The sequence below is a fragment of the Syngnathoides biaculeatus genome, chromosome 10 (genome assembly GCF_019802595.1).
Source record: "Syngnathoides biaculeatus isolate LvHL_M chromosome 10, ASM1980259v1, whole genome shotgun sequence".
Classification (NCBI taxonomy): domain Eukaryota; kingdom Metazoa; phylum Chordata; class Actinopteri; order Syngnathiformes; family Syngnathidae; genus Syngnathoides; species Syngnathoides biaculeatus.
Genome location: NC_084649.1, coordinates 11,769,309 through 11,786,031, shown reverse-complemented (window position 1 = coordinate 11,786,031; position 16,723 = coordinate 11,769,309). Strand labels below are relative to the sequence as shown.

The window sequence follows — 16,723 nt, the reverse complement described above, 5'->3', positions numbered from 1 at the left end:
AGCCACCGTTAAAAAGTTTTGGAAAAAGTGTGAAAGTATGCCTCATCTGTTTAACAGTGGAACAACTGACCAGTGAGGGAGAGAAGCTCATCCATGTGCTCATTTAGTCATCACGTTTTATTTCATACGTGATCATTCTTGCGTTTCAAATTGTGTGTGTGTGACTTGGGAGTTATTTAGGAATTTCAGTCGTGTCACTGCTGGGATTTTGGAGCTATTTTAGTCGCTAATTATTTCATAAATTGGAAAGCAAATGTGACATCATCTTCCCATTTTCTCCCCTTATCTAGCTGAAAGCTACAAAGAAAACTGTCATCGGTGATATTCAAAAACTTTATACTGCATATCCAAGAAGTTATTTTGTTGAGTGCATAAAATGAAAGACAGACAAGTCTGTAGTTTGGTCGAACAAAATAAATCATGAAAAAAAAAATATTACTAAGTGAGAATGAGTCATAAAATATAACGACATTTGTGAGGTCTGAGACTTGTTGCTAGACGCACATGACTTAAGTTGTTGCGTGCGATGACTTAATTGTGTAAGCGATTGATAACTTCTTTCTGAGCTCAGCAGCTGATGTCTGATGCTTATTCTTTTGGTCTTTGTGCTTGCTTTCTTGAGATTTGGCCAGGCAAACGCCAGATCATAGCTGCGTTGTGGAATAATTACACTTTATAACAGAAGTGCGTCTTAAAAGAAAAATACAAGAGATTTTGTTCATTCTCCAACAATATCTGATTAATTCAATTGCATAAATAAGTGATGAAAAACATAATAAAACATAAATTCCAACTTAAGAGCTTGGTCAATCTCCTTATTTATTCTACTTTATGGCTCTACTTTTATCACACAGATAATGAACAAAACTGGCCTAACCTGCATTTTTCACTTTAGACTCGCTGCACTGCCCTGGGCGCTACAATGCAAATGAGTGGCGCATAACCAAGTGAAAAACATAAAAAAAAAAAAAAATCATTTAAAATAATGCTTGAGATGAAAAAAATAGTTGCATTTCGATGTTGTTCTAATTGGAGCAAATGGCTGACAAAATAAACAGACGTGAGTTTCTGGCTTGGTAGAGCTTTCTCCTATCTGTGCTCTGCTAAAAAATTTAAATCTCAAGTAGCATAAATCAGAGAGGGGAGAAAATTAATATACAGTGAGGGAAGATTAATCAGATAGCTGCGCTTTCATTGTAATTTTCTCCTTTGTCCTCAAGTGTGACAAAAACATTAACATCTTTACCTTCGCTTCAGCCACTCAGGCTCGACGTGCTCGCTGCAAACCTAACAGTCTTTTAATATTGCTGCTTGTATATTCTAATCCTGACACCACTTGAAAAAATAATTCCTTCCCCTATTTCAAAACGTGAATGTGAAATTGCATTAAGGAAGGAGTGTGTGGGCATGAAAGCGGGGATGTTAAATGGACATATGAATGCAGGGGTAAATCCAGACCTATTAAGCACTTTCCTTATTATTTCTGAAAGTGGAGCGTGATAATTAGTTTGGTGGAAATCCTATAGCGGGGTGGAGGTAAGGGTCTCAATAGTTGAGCCAAATTAATTTCTTCTGTCACCTTCAGCATACGTTCCTCTTAATAGGTTTAATCTATTTCACGGTGATTAACTTTTATTTTTATTTTACCACTTGACTGTGATACCTTCTTTTTTTTTAAACTCGGATTCCACTCTGTGCTTCGTACGGACGTACGATGTCGAAGCATGGCGTCATTACCGCTTGGCTCCCGACTCGGCGTGATCTGAGGGATGGCAGTGGGCCGTTTTCCCAGGGGTCCTTGCAGCTGCAGTCCAGTTGTCATGTGATACGAGCGTCTGGCCGGATCGTCAATTTCTTTCCTTTTTTTTCCCTCCTTCAAGTCTTTTTAGTGCTAAAAGTTAACAATCATTCCTGATGTTAAATCCGTCAGAAACCTTGCTTTAATAAGCTCTCTTGTGTGTGTGAGTGTGTGTGTGTATACGTGTGCGTGTCAGTGAGAGGAGGTTATAGTGGGCCATGGGAAAGTAGAATATCTGAGAGGATTAGAACGATCCCAAGGACACTTTGTGTGGGACCCCAATCAAAAAGTCATGCCACATGAATTCAAGCATGTTTTGTAGCAGCACAGCTACCTCCCATCTTTAGCATACTTAAACAATATGCCTGGTGTGTATGCGTGTGTGTGAATAATGCGCAGCATCCTCAGTCTCAGTTTGCACGCTTTATTTGTTGCTAGAATTGCACATGTTTTCCTGTCTGGTTTCAACTTACACTGGTAAATTACACCCAGTCGCTGAAATTTCATCCTACAGACTGTGAATGCGTGTGTGTGTGTGTGTTTCCCCTCATTGCTGACATCATCTGACGGAGCCTGTACTTCATGTCAGCTTTGATTAGGCTGAATGAAGTCCAACTGTTTTCGTGTTTTCGTCATTTAGGGGAAGAAAAATTGAAATGCAGCTGTTTTTGTGAGTGTGTGTTTGCATGGGTGGTTTTGTGTGTCTGCAGGAATTGCTGCGTTATGTGCAGCGGTGAGTGCGTAAGAGTAGTTGTCAACCAGCAATGCGTGTGTCTGATTTAAGGTAAGGGAGGCTTGATGGGACAAAATTCCCCAAAAAGGAGGCTATAGTTTGCCAATTAGCGAACCACAAACGTCAGTTATTGTTGGCCCAAGATCCTAACAAATATTTGCGACGCTGTGTATATGTCTACTGTGGTAGGTTGGAAACTCTCCACATCTGGGAAAAGTTGCTTTCTTCAATATTCTTCTGGTACCTGGAGTGTTTTCTTCATTCTCTCTTTTGGTCTACTTTTTCAGCATTTTGGAAATGTAAACACTTGTAAAATACATCCAGATGTTACCAGATGTGCTGCACCACCACAATCACTGGCCCGGCAGAGTGTACGTGTGAATGTGTGCGTGTGTGTTTTGGGTGACACTTTGCCCAGCCATTGGCTTCTACGCCGACAAAGTGATTGCCTGATTTTGTCACACATATTTGCGTTTCAAATCGTTGGTGAGCCAGCCGGTTGAATTAAAATCGCTTTTATGCGGAGAATAGTCAGCGTGTGACAAAGATGGCGATTTCGCAAAAACTATTGACCGAATGGGTGCTCAATGATCTCTGTGCCTGACACACACAAACATGTATATATATACCGTACATTTGCACAAAGATTAACATAGTGAGGCAGGTATTTTGTGTGGCAGAGCTCCATCTGGATTTGTCAGGGGTTGGAGTGAGTTCAAGCACTTTGTGTAGGCGAGGTTGAGAAGGCTGTAATTGCGAGGTAAATGCGGTAAATGATTGTTTACCACCTGTACACACAAGCAGACACACACACGCGCACTCTCTCTCTCTCTCTCTCTCTCTCTCTCTCTCTCTCTCTCACACACACACACACACACACCACACACACACACACACACACACGGAAAAGCGTTGTGCAAGGACTTCAGCTGATGCTATGACTCTGTACCAGATATACACTACATGGTACACCTCCCTCACCACAAGTATATTTCATCCCGTGTGTGTGTGTCTGTGAGCAACATCTGGCCTGCCTGCCCTTCCCTCCTTCATTTCAAACGTCACCTTGTTTGTTTGGCTTCACCCTTACAAACACACCATTAGCGCTGCCCCGTGCACTGCCGACTATTCCTGGCCTCGACCTCAGTTTAGCTCAAGCCTTGCTGCCTGACTCACTGGAGGTCCCTGCAGGCAAACCTCAGTGCTACCAGAACCAAGGAGGAACCGAACCACAGCACACTGCCCCACCACCACATTGTAACCCTAGCCTGTACTTGAAGCTCCACTGTCAGATACTCTTTCAGTATGTGTGTGTCCTACGGCACCTCTGATCTGTGAAGTCTACCTCGTCTGCTCACAGACAGCAAAGTCGACTCAGTTTATGGAAGGATATGAAAGCGAGTGACATAAAGAAAAGAAGGCAAGCGGTGGTTGGAAGAGAGAGAAAGAAAAACAACAAAGGTGGTCAGGACAAAAGCAGTATTGTATCATTGGAATGACTTGTGAGTTGAAAGGCTGAAATGTCCTCCCCAGAGCTCGCTCATAAAGCCTGCAGGACGGACTTGGCAGCTGAGGCCAAAGCCAGACAGTTCTGGCGGTCCAGGGCAGAGAGATTCCAGTAAGAGGAGATGTAAAAATCAATTTGCAGTGAAGAAGGTAAACAATCGGAAATGACAAATGCGACCATTCTTTCCATTGCGTTTTTTTTTATTTGCTTCCCCTCTCGCTACTTTCATGGTTATTAAATAAGACAAATGCAGAGACGAGGGGAGTGACTAATCAGGAGCGTTGTGAAGAACAAATTGAATATATATAATCTGTGAAAAAAGTCAGCCCTCTTTGATCCATCTTATCCTTCTAGTTTGATATTCAATAAATCACCCCACATGACAAAAAACAACCAATTAGAGACAAACAATGTGAATCACAAGCTTTCAATCATTTTGTCGGAGACTCATGGGCAGACTCATTGCGGATACACCCTCACAACCTTTCATCTGATAGAAACACATCATTACGAATGAGGTGTTTTTCTGGGATAACAAAATAACAGGTCTGCGCGAGGCCGTGAGGGTCTGCCAATGATGAGTGTACCGGAAATTGAGCAAGAAATGATTGACACCTCATAAGTCACACCCTGTCTTTCTGATCCGTTGGTTTTCCTTCAGCGCAGTAGTATATATATATATATATATATATAATATATATATATATATATATATATATAATATATATATATATATATTTTTTTGGCTATTTCAGTATGATTAATGGTCACGCACATGCAATGTTAAATTATTTATTTTTAATTGGAAACAATAAAACATTTAGAAAACCTTAGTATTCATGTGTAGTGATTTTGGCAATGTAGTGCTACACTCTGTTGACTTTGGTGCGGGTGACACGTGTTCAGTTCCCACTCAGTGACGGCGTGAATGTGACTGCGAACGGTTGTTCGTGTCTATATGTGGCCTGCGACTGACTTGCGACCAGTTCAGAGTGTAGTCCGCCTTTCGCCCCGGGTCAGCTGTCAGCTTGGATAGGGTCCATCTCCCCGCGACCCTAACCAGGATAAACGGTGTTGAAAATGGGATGGATGGATGGTTTTGGTGACACTTTTTGTGTGTGCTGTCATTTTCAGTTTTCTACATGACTTAATTTCACATGCAAATTTGCACCGATAGGTGGGAGAGACACAGAACTGATTTGTTCTATATTCTTATACTATATACTATCCATGCATTGATCTTCTACTGCTTATCCGACCCCGGGTCGCAGGGGCAGTAGCTTTAGCAGGGACGCCCAGACTTCCCTTTCCCCAGCCACTTCATCCAGCTCTTCCAGGGTGATCCCGAGGCATTCCCAGGCCAAGCCGAGAGACTTAGTCTCTACTGTGTACCATATTGTACTTATACCATACTGTATATATAAGTACATACTGGTGGAGTTCCGAGGGTGCCCTTTGTTTTTGACAAACGCAATGAGGAAGCGTCAGTTGCCCATAGAGGCTGAGGTCAATACAATTGTGTGGATGGGGAAACAATGGAAGGATGACTGTGAAAGATATTGAAAAGTGAATGGGCAAGCCGGTCCTCGGGGCCTGTTTGGTGGTTAGGGGCCATCGGGGGCCCCAGCAGAGACCTCCATTAGGGGAACGATCTAACCCAGGGGGAGCCAGTGCAGCGGTGGGCCTTCGTGGCGAGGGCTGTCTGTTTAGCAGCGGTTTGTCCGCAGTGCTCATAACATCGATCGAGTATGGAGAGTTGAAGCTGCAGGAAAGCTCTTTGCCGCTGAATAGGCCGTGCAGCAGCGTATCGATGAAGTAGAGTGGCCTGCTTGCGAGCCCCGCACCCCTTTGGTCATTTGGGGAAGATGGACACATCTTATTCAATACATACGCCACATGGCTGCCACAAGTCACGTTAAAGCTTTGACTGTGTACACAGTTTGTGTGTGTGTGTGTGTGTGTAATGATTTGTGTCTTACACACGCTAATCCTCTTTACATCCTCCCCTTGTGTGTCGGGTGAGCAGATCTGCTTTGACTGGCTGGGAACAATATGAAAGAGAAAAAGTGAGGAAACAAACATGTTTCCCAGGCTCACATTATCCCTTCTTCACTGACTCTAAGTTCTGTTCTCTTGCCCTCCACCTTCCCGTTTTGTACTCTCTGAAGTCACATTCCATGAAATCAGCTACGAATGGTATTAAATGTGCATAAGTGCCATATTGCCACGAAAGACTAGAATGCTCACAGCATTGGATCACTTCCAGTTCCCAAATGTTGCCCCTAGTGGCAGCATAGGGGATGGCATAAGAACAACACGAGGGGACGCTTAGCAAGCACTTTGAGAAGATGCCAAGACTTGATTGTCCTTTCATACCCGACAGCCTCTCGCAAGTTCAGACATATTCAACAGTGAACTGGCTGGCGACCAGTCGAGGGTGTAAACTGCCACTCTTCCAAAGTCAGCTGGGATAGGTTCCAGCTCCCCCATGACATGACCCTAATGAGGAAAAGCACGATAGAAAATGAATGGGTGGCTATAGTATGTGTGAATGATCATCTTTTCCCAGTCAAATAACTAATGTGGTGCACCAGTGAGTCTGTTTTAAAAGTATGCATATATGTGTATATACTTTTCTTTCTTTTTTTTTTACACATGCATTGTTTGCGAGGGGCACTCGAGCATGTGTGTGCTTTGTGGTTGTTATGTTTGTAGAGCGTCACACACTGGGAAACAAAACAGTTTGAAGCCTTTGTAGAGAAAGCATCAATTCTTAATGGGATAATGACATGCTAAGCGACTCGCAGTAGCAGCTCTGTTTACAGACAAAAGACAAGCCACAAACAATAGGCACACATGCACAGCTCAACACTTTTCACATCGCGTTAGGCCTGACATGCTCGGCGCGTCAATATGATGGACGCACGTATCCAGCAAGTGTTGTCATGCGGCTTAAGACCAGACTCCCAAACAGACAAAAATGTTGTCTGTGGCATCCAGAGTTTTCCACTGGAATCATCCATTCATCCAGCACCGTTTCCTGCCCCAGGGTCTTCCTCTCGGCCCGGGCAGGCGAGGAGAGGGAACCCTCTGTCTCCCGCTCTTCCCGCTCGTCTGCAACCCCCCCCCCACCCCGCGCTTACCACATCCTTTTTCATCACTTTTCCTTTCCCCTCGCTGTGTTCGGGTCACTTCTGGTGGGCGACTGGAGTCTTGTCTTAGCTGGATTCTGCTTGTCTGGCTCTGGAGCTGACACAGGCACATGACTCACTGTGACTCACAGCCATTCAGGCTTATACTGAGGAAATGGTGCTGAATAGGAAGAGAGGTGTCTTTCTCAGACTGGGACAGGAAAGCACACTCATACATGTACAACTGCACAAATACCCAAACTCTCCAAATTAGTCGTGCACTAACTTTAAATAAAGCAATGCCCCAAGTAAAAAAAAAAAAAAAAACAACTAACAAAATAATCACTTTAACCTTCAAATGTCCCCTCGCCCAGGCTCAAGCTTCCGTCTTTTTTTTTTTTTTTTCATCCGTTAAATGTTTGAGTGTTTGATAGTTTGAGGTCTCTAGCAGAACCCGCCCGGGAATTAATGTCATTCATATGCCCCGCGGAAATTACTTTTGAAATGCATATAATCTAAAACATGCAAATGAGGCTGACTTTGTGCACCCTGTTTAATATGAATTATCATTTTCTGAATACCCATTATTACTGCGCACATTTCTCCAATTATACCATCCTTTTTTGTCACTTTTGGATATTGATGCACATGTGGACATCAGGAACACCGAAAGGATGCACACACACACGTACACAAAGGGCACATGGCAGAATGTCTTTGTGAGGGCTGGATTCTAATGAGGTGTAATAAGGATCGTGATGACCCAAACCACTTCTGCCTGTGTCTTGCGTTCTCATTTTTTTTTTTAAAACTTTCATTCTTCTTCTTCATACAGCTACATCTATTTTTGGATCAGGGATTTGACATTGATGTGTAATATATATATATATATATATATATATATATATATATATATATATATACATATATATATATATAATGCCTTTTGCAGATTCTGCACAAGTGTATCAAAAGTCCTTAAACAGTACATGAAAATAACAAGGCAGGAAATACAAGTGTTGCTCATCAAATTTTTATGGAAGAGCTGAAATATTGATGTATTTTAAAAGTGAGCAGTGCGTGTTTAGTTTGTCGCTTCCTTTTCTGTTCTGGTGATAGAGCACTTATTAATGTCCTTGTCTAAAAGGCAGACATTATTTTTTTGTCTTAAATTGAATGGAAGGCATTCCTTTTTCAAACGAATTACTCTATTAATTTATTTATACTGCACCATAAATTATTCTATTAATATTGGTATGTTCCAAATTAGCGCGACTAGTCTCAGTGTTTCTACTACTTTTATTAATTAGCATGCTTGTCACGATGTAGCAACGATTTTTTTTTTTGTCTGTGATAAATTATAAAGATTTCATTTTCAATGCAATAAGAAACGGCGAAGAAATTATTCATGTGATAATATAATGCATTATGGTATGAGATGAAAAAAAAGTGTAGCGAAAAGACCTCGAGGAGCCGAAAACTAACAGTTATTTTGAATAGTCTTTCGTTGGTGTTGGTTTTTTTACTTTCCACGCTCGTCTGAGTGTATTTGTGGACACTGTGGGATATCATCTTGTTTTAGTACTTTTGGATAGCATGTAAATGAATTACCTCGGCTTGGACCAAGTTCAAAAGTACTGAAATTCAATTAATTTGAAAAGTGGACATGCTATCATTTCCTCCCCATGTCTCCTTTTAACGTCTGGCCTGTTTTTACTGTGCTCTTATTCAATTATATTTGATGAAACTTGCTCCGATCCAATCTATTAATTAACTCAGAAATGCAAAGTGCCCCGACTTGAAAGCCCGTGTATAATATTATATTATGTCCACTTTGATATTTATTTATTTATATACACTGCACTGTTTTAAATCCATTGTAACACTTTATGACTGCCGTCGCCCGTTCCCAGGTAATATTAAATCTACTCAACTCATCGTCCTTGTAATGCAAATTATGATCATAAATTGTGTCACCTAAAGGCAGGCAATGTAGCTCTTTGGCAAATAAAGTTCCTCTTTTTATCTCTCCCGCAATTTAGTCCTTTCACAGAGTGAAATATACATTTTTATACCCAAATTAAGTGTGCCTTTGTTCAGTTACATTCGTAGCTCGGGTAGGAATACTTTTTTATGTTCAGAGGTTGGCAAAATAAAAAGTGGACTTTTGAATTTAGTAAGGAGCAAAATAAGTGGATTCTGCTCAACTCTCGAGCTTATTTGCATAAACTCGTCGCTATACTGTACCTGCGGGTTGCAGCCGAGTAGTGCTATCCGCCGTGTTGTTTCAAGACAAGATTTATCACCAATCAAATTTCGATCAATCACCCTTTCCAGAAATCTTAATGATCAATTAATGGATTATACTGGCTCTCCCTAGTGCTTGTGTCCAAAGGCTCAAACAGCTACTGTGACTCATCACAGTCATTTGTAGCACGGAACGCACGCGCCACCGTTTCACTTCATATTCCTGAGTGACACAGTTTGATCCGAATTTCTCTGGCTCGGCCCCAGCCTCGTTCGCTCTGTCACTTCCTCCCATCACAGTTGAAGGTCATCTTAATAAAGCGCTCTCTCAGGACACGGCTGCTAATTGCTCAGCTGCTTTCACATCCAAATAAAGGCACACTGGCTTTTTCTCAGCCCTTCATTCCTCCGCCACATCACCTTTCTTCCACCACTCTGATCATAAACCTGACCTCCATTTACCTCTCTGGACAGAGGGGAGAGATGAAGGGGAGCGTTCTTTTACCCCCCCCCCCCCCCCCCCCTTCATACACACACACATTTTCATCCACATGATCACTTACACGTGAACTTTACCTCTGGAGGAATGCACAACCCGTGATTTTTAGGCTCAGATAAATGAGGTGTGCATGAAGTCCGCTCCTTCTACAAATATTTTTTGTGTACCTTTGTGTCTGTATTCACTATTTTAAACCAACAGTGGCCTGCAACCTGGTAAATCACTTACTGCTCTCTGAAGGAAGGGCCTAAGAGCGCATGTTTGCCCGGGTCACACAAACATACACGCACTCGCCGAACGATCTCATGGGTGCGGAATGCTCTGCGTGTTTACCTATGGCTCCAGAACCCACCTGACCAAGGGAGGCTAATCTTTATGGGCTCTGTAAACACGGACTTTGTCTTGACAAAAAATACACCACGCAGACGTGTGGACACTAGCAATCATTCACACGTATCCACAGAGAAAAGCCGGGCTGCGCTGAGTCCCGCGTCTTGTCTGATTCCTTTCTCAATACGCTTCCCCTTCCGTCGCCACAACGGCGATGGCATCTTACCCGCACACTTAAAGCCAGACTAAATTCCAGCTTAGCTTCTCTCGTACCCAATGACACTCTTGAAACCAGCCAGCCCCCGGAAGATATTGGCCCACATGTGACGCGACTACGTGTGGGATAATAGTGCTCACCTGTTAGCGCTGGAGCTGGGCCAGGGCAACCGCAGGCATCCAACCCGAGCTCATTGCTATTAGCCAACCTGTTAGCACTGGCAGGCAGCCAGAGTTGCCTGGAGCACCGCTGTTAGCCTGTTAGCTTTAGCTCGCGTTTGAAGTTTACCTGCCGCGAGTGTGCATAATTTGTTTCCACGACCAGCTGCAGAGGAAGCAACCCATGATATGGTGCTCTACATGTTTGTACGCTTCACTGACTGTGTTATTGCTGCCTTCATGATCTCATTACTCTTCATATTAAAGCTAATAATCTGCTCAGAAATGCTACTCCAGATATTTATCGTATCCCCGGTCTTCGGCGATTTTTGTCCCTCTGTGTTTCATTCAGTTACATTTTAAATGGTGATAAATAGGATATCATTATCTTTTAGTAATCTAAATTCCATGAAAAAAATTTTAGTGTTGGGCTGACTGTGTCTTGGCATGGCACATTATTATTTTTTCAACTATGACATCACATGAAGCATCAGCACTGTCAGAGGTTTTTAAAAGAAATATTAATAAATTACTCATTAAATTTCTCATATGAGTTGTCTTAATACATCAATCAAATTCAAAAAGGCTTTATTTTCACTATATGGCATACAACGAGATAACGAGTGCTATTCCACAAGGTCCCTAAACCAATATAAATACAATAGAATACAATTTATTAGACCGAAAGTAAAGTCACTGAGATTAAATATTTACAACCAAGTTACAGTTATTGTTAAAAGAACTAAAAAATAAGGTTTCTACTGTTTTATTGACCATGTCCAGGTACTGGTAAGATAATAATATGTAATAATCATAATAGGCATTGGATTAACTGTTTTATCATTTTATTAATACGCAAAAATTTACCTTTTGGACAATCACTTAGAAAAAAAGGACAGTTTTCTTGCATAACATGGAACAACAAGATATTTTCTTTGTGAAAAAATACTTTTACGTGATGACCTACCATTAAAATTCATATTTTTAAATTGTGTGTAAAGTGAATTGAAATGGTGTAAGGCACTAAAGACTAAACTATAATTGTTTTTTTAAGTCCGAATCTATGTGGATGTTATTGAAATTGTCAAATGTGGTTCAATTGCAGAATACACAACACCGGAGGTCTGTCTTCAGCCCTGAAACCAGGATTATGCCGTTGACACAAAATGAAAATGTACTCCAAAATCTTTTTAGTCAACAAGTTTATTGTTTGCTCGCTCACTCTTCCTACTTGTTGTCACATTTGATATCAATGGAGGCCCAAGAGGCCAGACTCGATTGGTGGGTTTGTTCTGGGGATTGGGGCGAGAGCACAATGGCTGGGGGGTGGAGAGAGGTGTCATGGTTTATTTAGTTGAGCTGGTGTGAGACTATGGGTGTGTAAAATGTCTCTAAATGATGATGTGTGTGAAGTTCGTCTCCCTGCAGAGCACAGGAAAAAAACTGAGTTGGAATTTTCAAGAAGCGAAAACCCGAATGTGTTTTTGTCAAGGGAAGACTTTAGTGGACACTGACAGCAGGCAGGATGTAAAAAAAATAATAATAATAATAAGCACCTGTCAGGTTTGCGTAAGACGAAACATGTTATACGTTCAACATCTCTCCAATCTTTCTAAAATTTCTCATCTTACTTGCTCAGAAATAAAGATTGATCAATGTAAGATCATAGAAATAACCTATGTGGAGTCTATTTCAGGGGAGAACTTTCATGTTTTCCAGGGTTGAACCTGCCACTAGTTACCAGGCGCAACCACAGGCAGGGAAAGACAAATGATTCAAGAGCAGGATGAAAGCAGATTGGATGGAGTGCACATACTGGTACAGACATTTTTTCCTCCCCCTTTCTCTCCCTCCCACACTTATTCCCTCACTTCTTTGCCTAATAAGCAGCGTTCCTGTGAGCTGATGCAAGGCGGAGGAAACAGAACAGGCGTTCTGGGACCCTTGGAAATATTCCCACATGAGGCATAACATGATAAAGACTTATTATCTCACTAAGCTGCTGTAAACACAGATGCACACATAAATAGTCTCTGTACACAACTCTCTCTCACTTGCGTGCTCGCTCGTCGGCTCTCACAACAAACTCATACACATGCAGTCTACTCGTAGTGAACCTGGTTTAGGAGTGGTGATGAGCGCTGACCAGAAGGAATCTGACAGAGCCAATCCCGCTAACAAAGCCACAGAGTGAAGCCGCTCACTGGGCATTGAAGTTGTTTGAACTCCCCCCCCCCACCCCCCCCCCCCAAAAAAAAAAAGGCGCAGTGGGAAGGAACAGTCAAGAGTTTGGCCGATTATGAGGGGAATCTTTTCGGGAACATCTGAACAAGCTACATGTCAAAACAGGACTGGTCTGTGCTCATCAATCACGTAACTTCCATGCATATACACATTTGCAGCCTGGCTGTGAGCTAATCTATTAGAGTACAAAGACAGGTGTCATCGGGAACATGTTGAGTCCTATTTCGTGTCTTCCCAATCCCAATTACGCAGGCTTTTTTCCCTTTTTCTCTATCTCCCCGATCAGCCTTCCCTCATCCCTCTATCCCTCTCGCGATGTCCCCTTGGGCTACAGTGGGAATGCCTCTTCTGCACACACTCTCGGGTCAGAGGTTCAGCTCGAGGGGGTCTGATCTTGTAGAGCGATGAAGAAGAAGATGCACAGACAGAGTGCGTGTAGCGCGTCGAGGCAGGCCTTTTCACAAGCCGCTCCTTTTTGCTGCCAGGAAAACTTTAACCTAGAGCTGTGTGTGTGTGTGTGTGCGTGTGCATCATAGCCCTAATCAAAGACTTCAGGCTAGATTTATGCCCCTGCCTTCTCCCCGACCTCCATTACACCAGCTTATATACACCCATTACAGGATATGACAGACTGCACACCCTTTGGAGCCGCATAGCACATTGACTGTGTGTGTGTGTGTGTGTGTGTGTGTGTTATGCGCTCACTTCCCCATTAGGTCCCTGTCCACCTGCGAGCTCTATCTCCGCAGCATATCGCTAATAAGGTCAATGAGGAAACGTTAGCGGCAGATGGGCGAGCAGTACATTACGGCACAGTGTGGGCTTGATAGGCGGCCGGTGATTCATGCTCAGTGAGACGTGTGATGACGCCAAGAGTTTGTAGCGCGCTGCAAAGTCAGTGGATCTGTTGATCACTCAGCACTATGCATGGCTTCATAATATTACCTCGGGGAGTAGTTTGACCTAGCAGGGGTCTGCGTGGAGGAGGGAGAGATGGTTGGGAAGAGGAGTGAGGTTGGAGATTAAGTGACGAGCTTTAAATGTCACAATAACGCTCTACTTCTCAGTCTTAACCTCCCGCGCGTATGGGTGCCAGGAGTGTGGGGGGGGGGGTGATAGGAAGTACTGCACTCTTGATTTATGCTTTTCAAGTGGCTGCTTATTACGAAAGAATTCTTGACCAGACTGGTAGCACCTTCAACCGAAAGATGACTGGAGCACATTTCTACACATTTTTACTTCAGTAACTTCATGTACTAATCATCATCATCATCATCATCATCATCACCACCATAAGCATATTAATAGTCACAATCAGAATCAGGATGATGGGATAATTTTCTTAAACTATGACATTGTGTTTCATGTTTAAATAACAGCAGTAATAATATTATTCTGAACAATTGCGTGGAATGATTTTCAACACCTGACATTTGAAATAATAATTTAAAAAGGAGCAATTACATACATATCACAGAAACATATGACTAGAAAACATTTTTTTTTCCAACACTAATAAATCTGCTTCAATCTTCATCTGCGACTTCTATTCTTTGTAATTCAAATTTTAATGCTACTAATTTCTCAAAGTCATGTTTTAAATTTAATTTTTGTTACATTTCTTTTTTTTTTTTTTTTTTACATTTTGGACAATCTTTTTTACATTTATACTTTTACATTTTCTCCATGATTGGCTGGGAGAAATCACCAGGTTCTGTTGCCTGGTAATGAGGTATGTGGCGACCTTTTCAAGCAGCAAATGTGACATTGATTTCTACTTTTGTCTTATTGTTCAAGATTTTCTAAACAGCAAGAAGGCTAGTGAAAAAACAGCATTGCTGAAGACTTAAAAGCTCTGTAAACCAAGTTAGTTATTGTGGTAGTAACAGTATTGTGTCACACGTGTAAAGGCATTGGCAGCTGGAGTGGTGACAGCAATACAAAATTGCAACGCCGCTTCACACATTTCGCTGGCATTGATCAATTTTCTATAAAACCGTGACTGGTGACTTCATCTTATGGTTGCACAATCTGTCTGTAATCGAGACTTCAATTCGGAGATTTTTCCTGAACAGATGTTGTAGCTGTTAAGCAGCATTAATGTCACCGCAAAAGTCTACTGAGTCGTTTCCAGGCTCAAAAATGAGCTTGAACTATTTATCAAAAAGCTCACAGTTGTCATTTATTCTGGTGCTGAGTGGGATTTGGTGTCTTGTTTGATGTAATGACATCCCAGTACTGCCATTTATCAGCAAATCCTATTTTTCTGATGTGGCAATACATAAGTTAAACCTGTATCCATTGTGTGAATAATATGCACCAGAACCGCAAGACAGCAAAAGAGGGAAAAGCTTCTGAGGGATTTGGAAGCGCTGATCCTTTAAATTTGCATCTTTTCTACCTGAACATCAACTTGTTCAGGCCTCTGTCCCCCAGCAAGGGTTTGGAAACGTCCCATTAATGGGGCCGCCACTGTTCTATCCCAAACTCACCTGCTGTCGCACTTTCACATTTGAAAATATACACATACATGCACACAAACACACACATTTCCGAAGAGGCAAAGAAGAAGAAGTTGGAGTCTCTGATGAAATGTCTTTTATTATTTCCACAGAAGGCACAAGTTGTGTTATTCTAAAAGACACACACACACACTCCCACAGAGCTGGTGGGTAGAATATGTCTCGATGGCATTTTGTGCACCCACTGTGGGTTGCAAAAATGGATGCATCAGAAGTTTCCATCTAAAACTCAGCGCTTGTGTGTTAATTTCTAAAACTGCATAAACTAGAAAGGCGAGATTGAGCTTGTCATTAGGAGTGCTCAGCTTGCATGCTTGCATGAAGGTTTGTTTTGTGTTTGTATTAGCCGTGCTACACGAGCGTACTTGTGTGCTTTTGTGTATGTGTGCGCGCAGGCGTCTCCGAACTCCCACGCTCGCACTCCCTAACGATGGCAAATGTGCCCGTGTGTTTGCAAGGCGTTGTTGCTCAAAAAAAAAACAACAACACATCCAGGAACGGCGCGTTTTGTCTAGTTTTGTGGAAGGAGGGCGCTCTAATTAGAGAGGCCCTATGAAGGCTCTTCAAACAAGCGTTGTCAAAGACCAACCTGCTCATGGCGTACACACAGCGCACACATGCCACCTCTGATTATTGGAGAAATGCGTGTTTTATTTAACTATATCGCAGGGTATTAGCAGCCTTGTCAGTTTAGATTTGCTGCCTGTCTGATCCTAATCCGTGCGTACGCTCCCAGACCCACACATCTACATGCAGACAAAAATCTGTTTCAGGTGTCGCTTTGTGGCCTCTTGTGCGTGGGTGGTTCATGACCAAACGCCCTTTTCACAAAAGGTGCACACGCACATGAGCACACACAAGTTACTTCTCTATCTCGGCACGTGTTTGATTTAGCTTCCCGACTTGTTTACCTTCTCAGATAGGAGCAGGATTTCTGCCCAAGTCGCTTTTGTTCAACCCGTGTTGTTTTCCTCCTCCCTGCCTCCCCTCCTTCCTCATCCCATCCTGTCCTGTGTGTCTACCATCAGGTGCCAGTGATGATGGTGGAATCAGCCTCTGAGACCATTCGAACGACACCGTCCAGCCAGAACGGAGTCAGCAGCCTCAGCAGCCAATCGGACGGAGGGGGAGGGAGAGAGGGCGGGTCCAACGGTGACACGAATGGCGAGATCAGCCCAGTCGATCTACTGCACCTGCAACAGCAACAGGTGGGTGTCCGTCCGTTCTCCCGTCCACCTGTCTTATCGTGATTGTCGAGTTGAAGAGCATCTCGCTGTTTTTTGTTTGTTTGTCACATGTACTGTATGTTGCGTACAACAACACAGACACACTGGGCT

The 16,723-nt window shown here is 42.6% G+C and overlaps 1 protein-coding gene across 2 annotated transcripts in view; it reads left to right on the top strand.

The window, feature by feature from the left end:
- foxp4 (forkhead box P4) overlaps nt 1-16,723 on the top strand; it is a 97,125-nt gene that overhangs the window by 14,539 nt on the left and 65,863 nt on the right. For both annotated transcript variants that reach the window (XM_061832964.1, XM_061832963.1), the window contains exon 2: nt 16,415-16,594. In XM_061832964.1, the coding sequence (XP_061688948.1) occupies nt 16,424-16,594 (171 nt within the window). In that variant the 5' untranslated portion in view covers nt 16,415-16,423. The remainder of the gene's footprint in view (nt 1-16,414; nt 16,595-16,723) is intronic.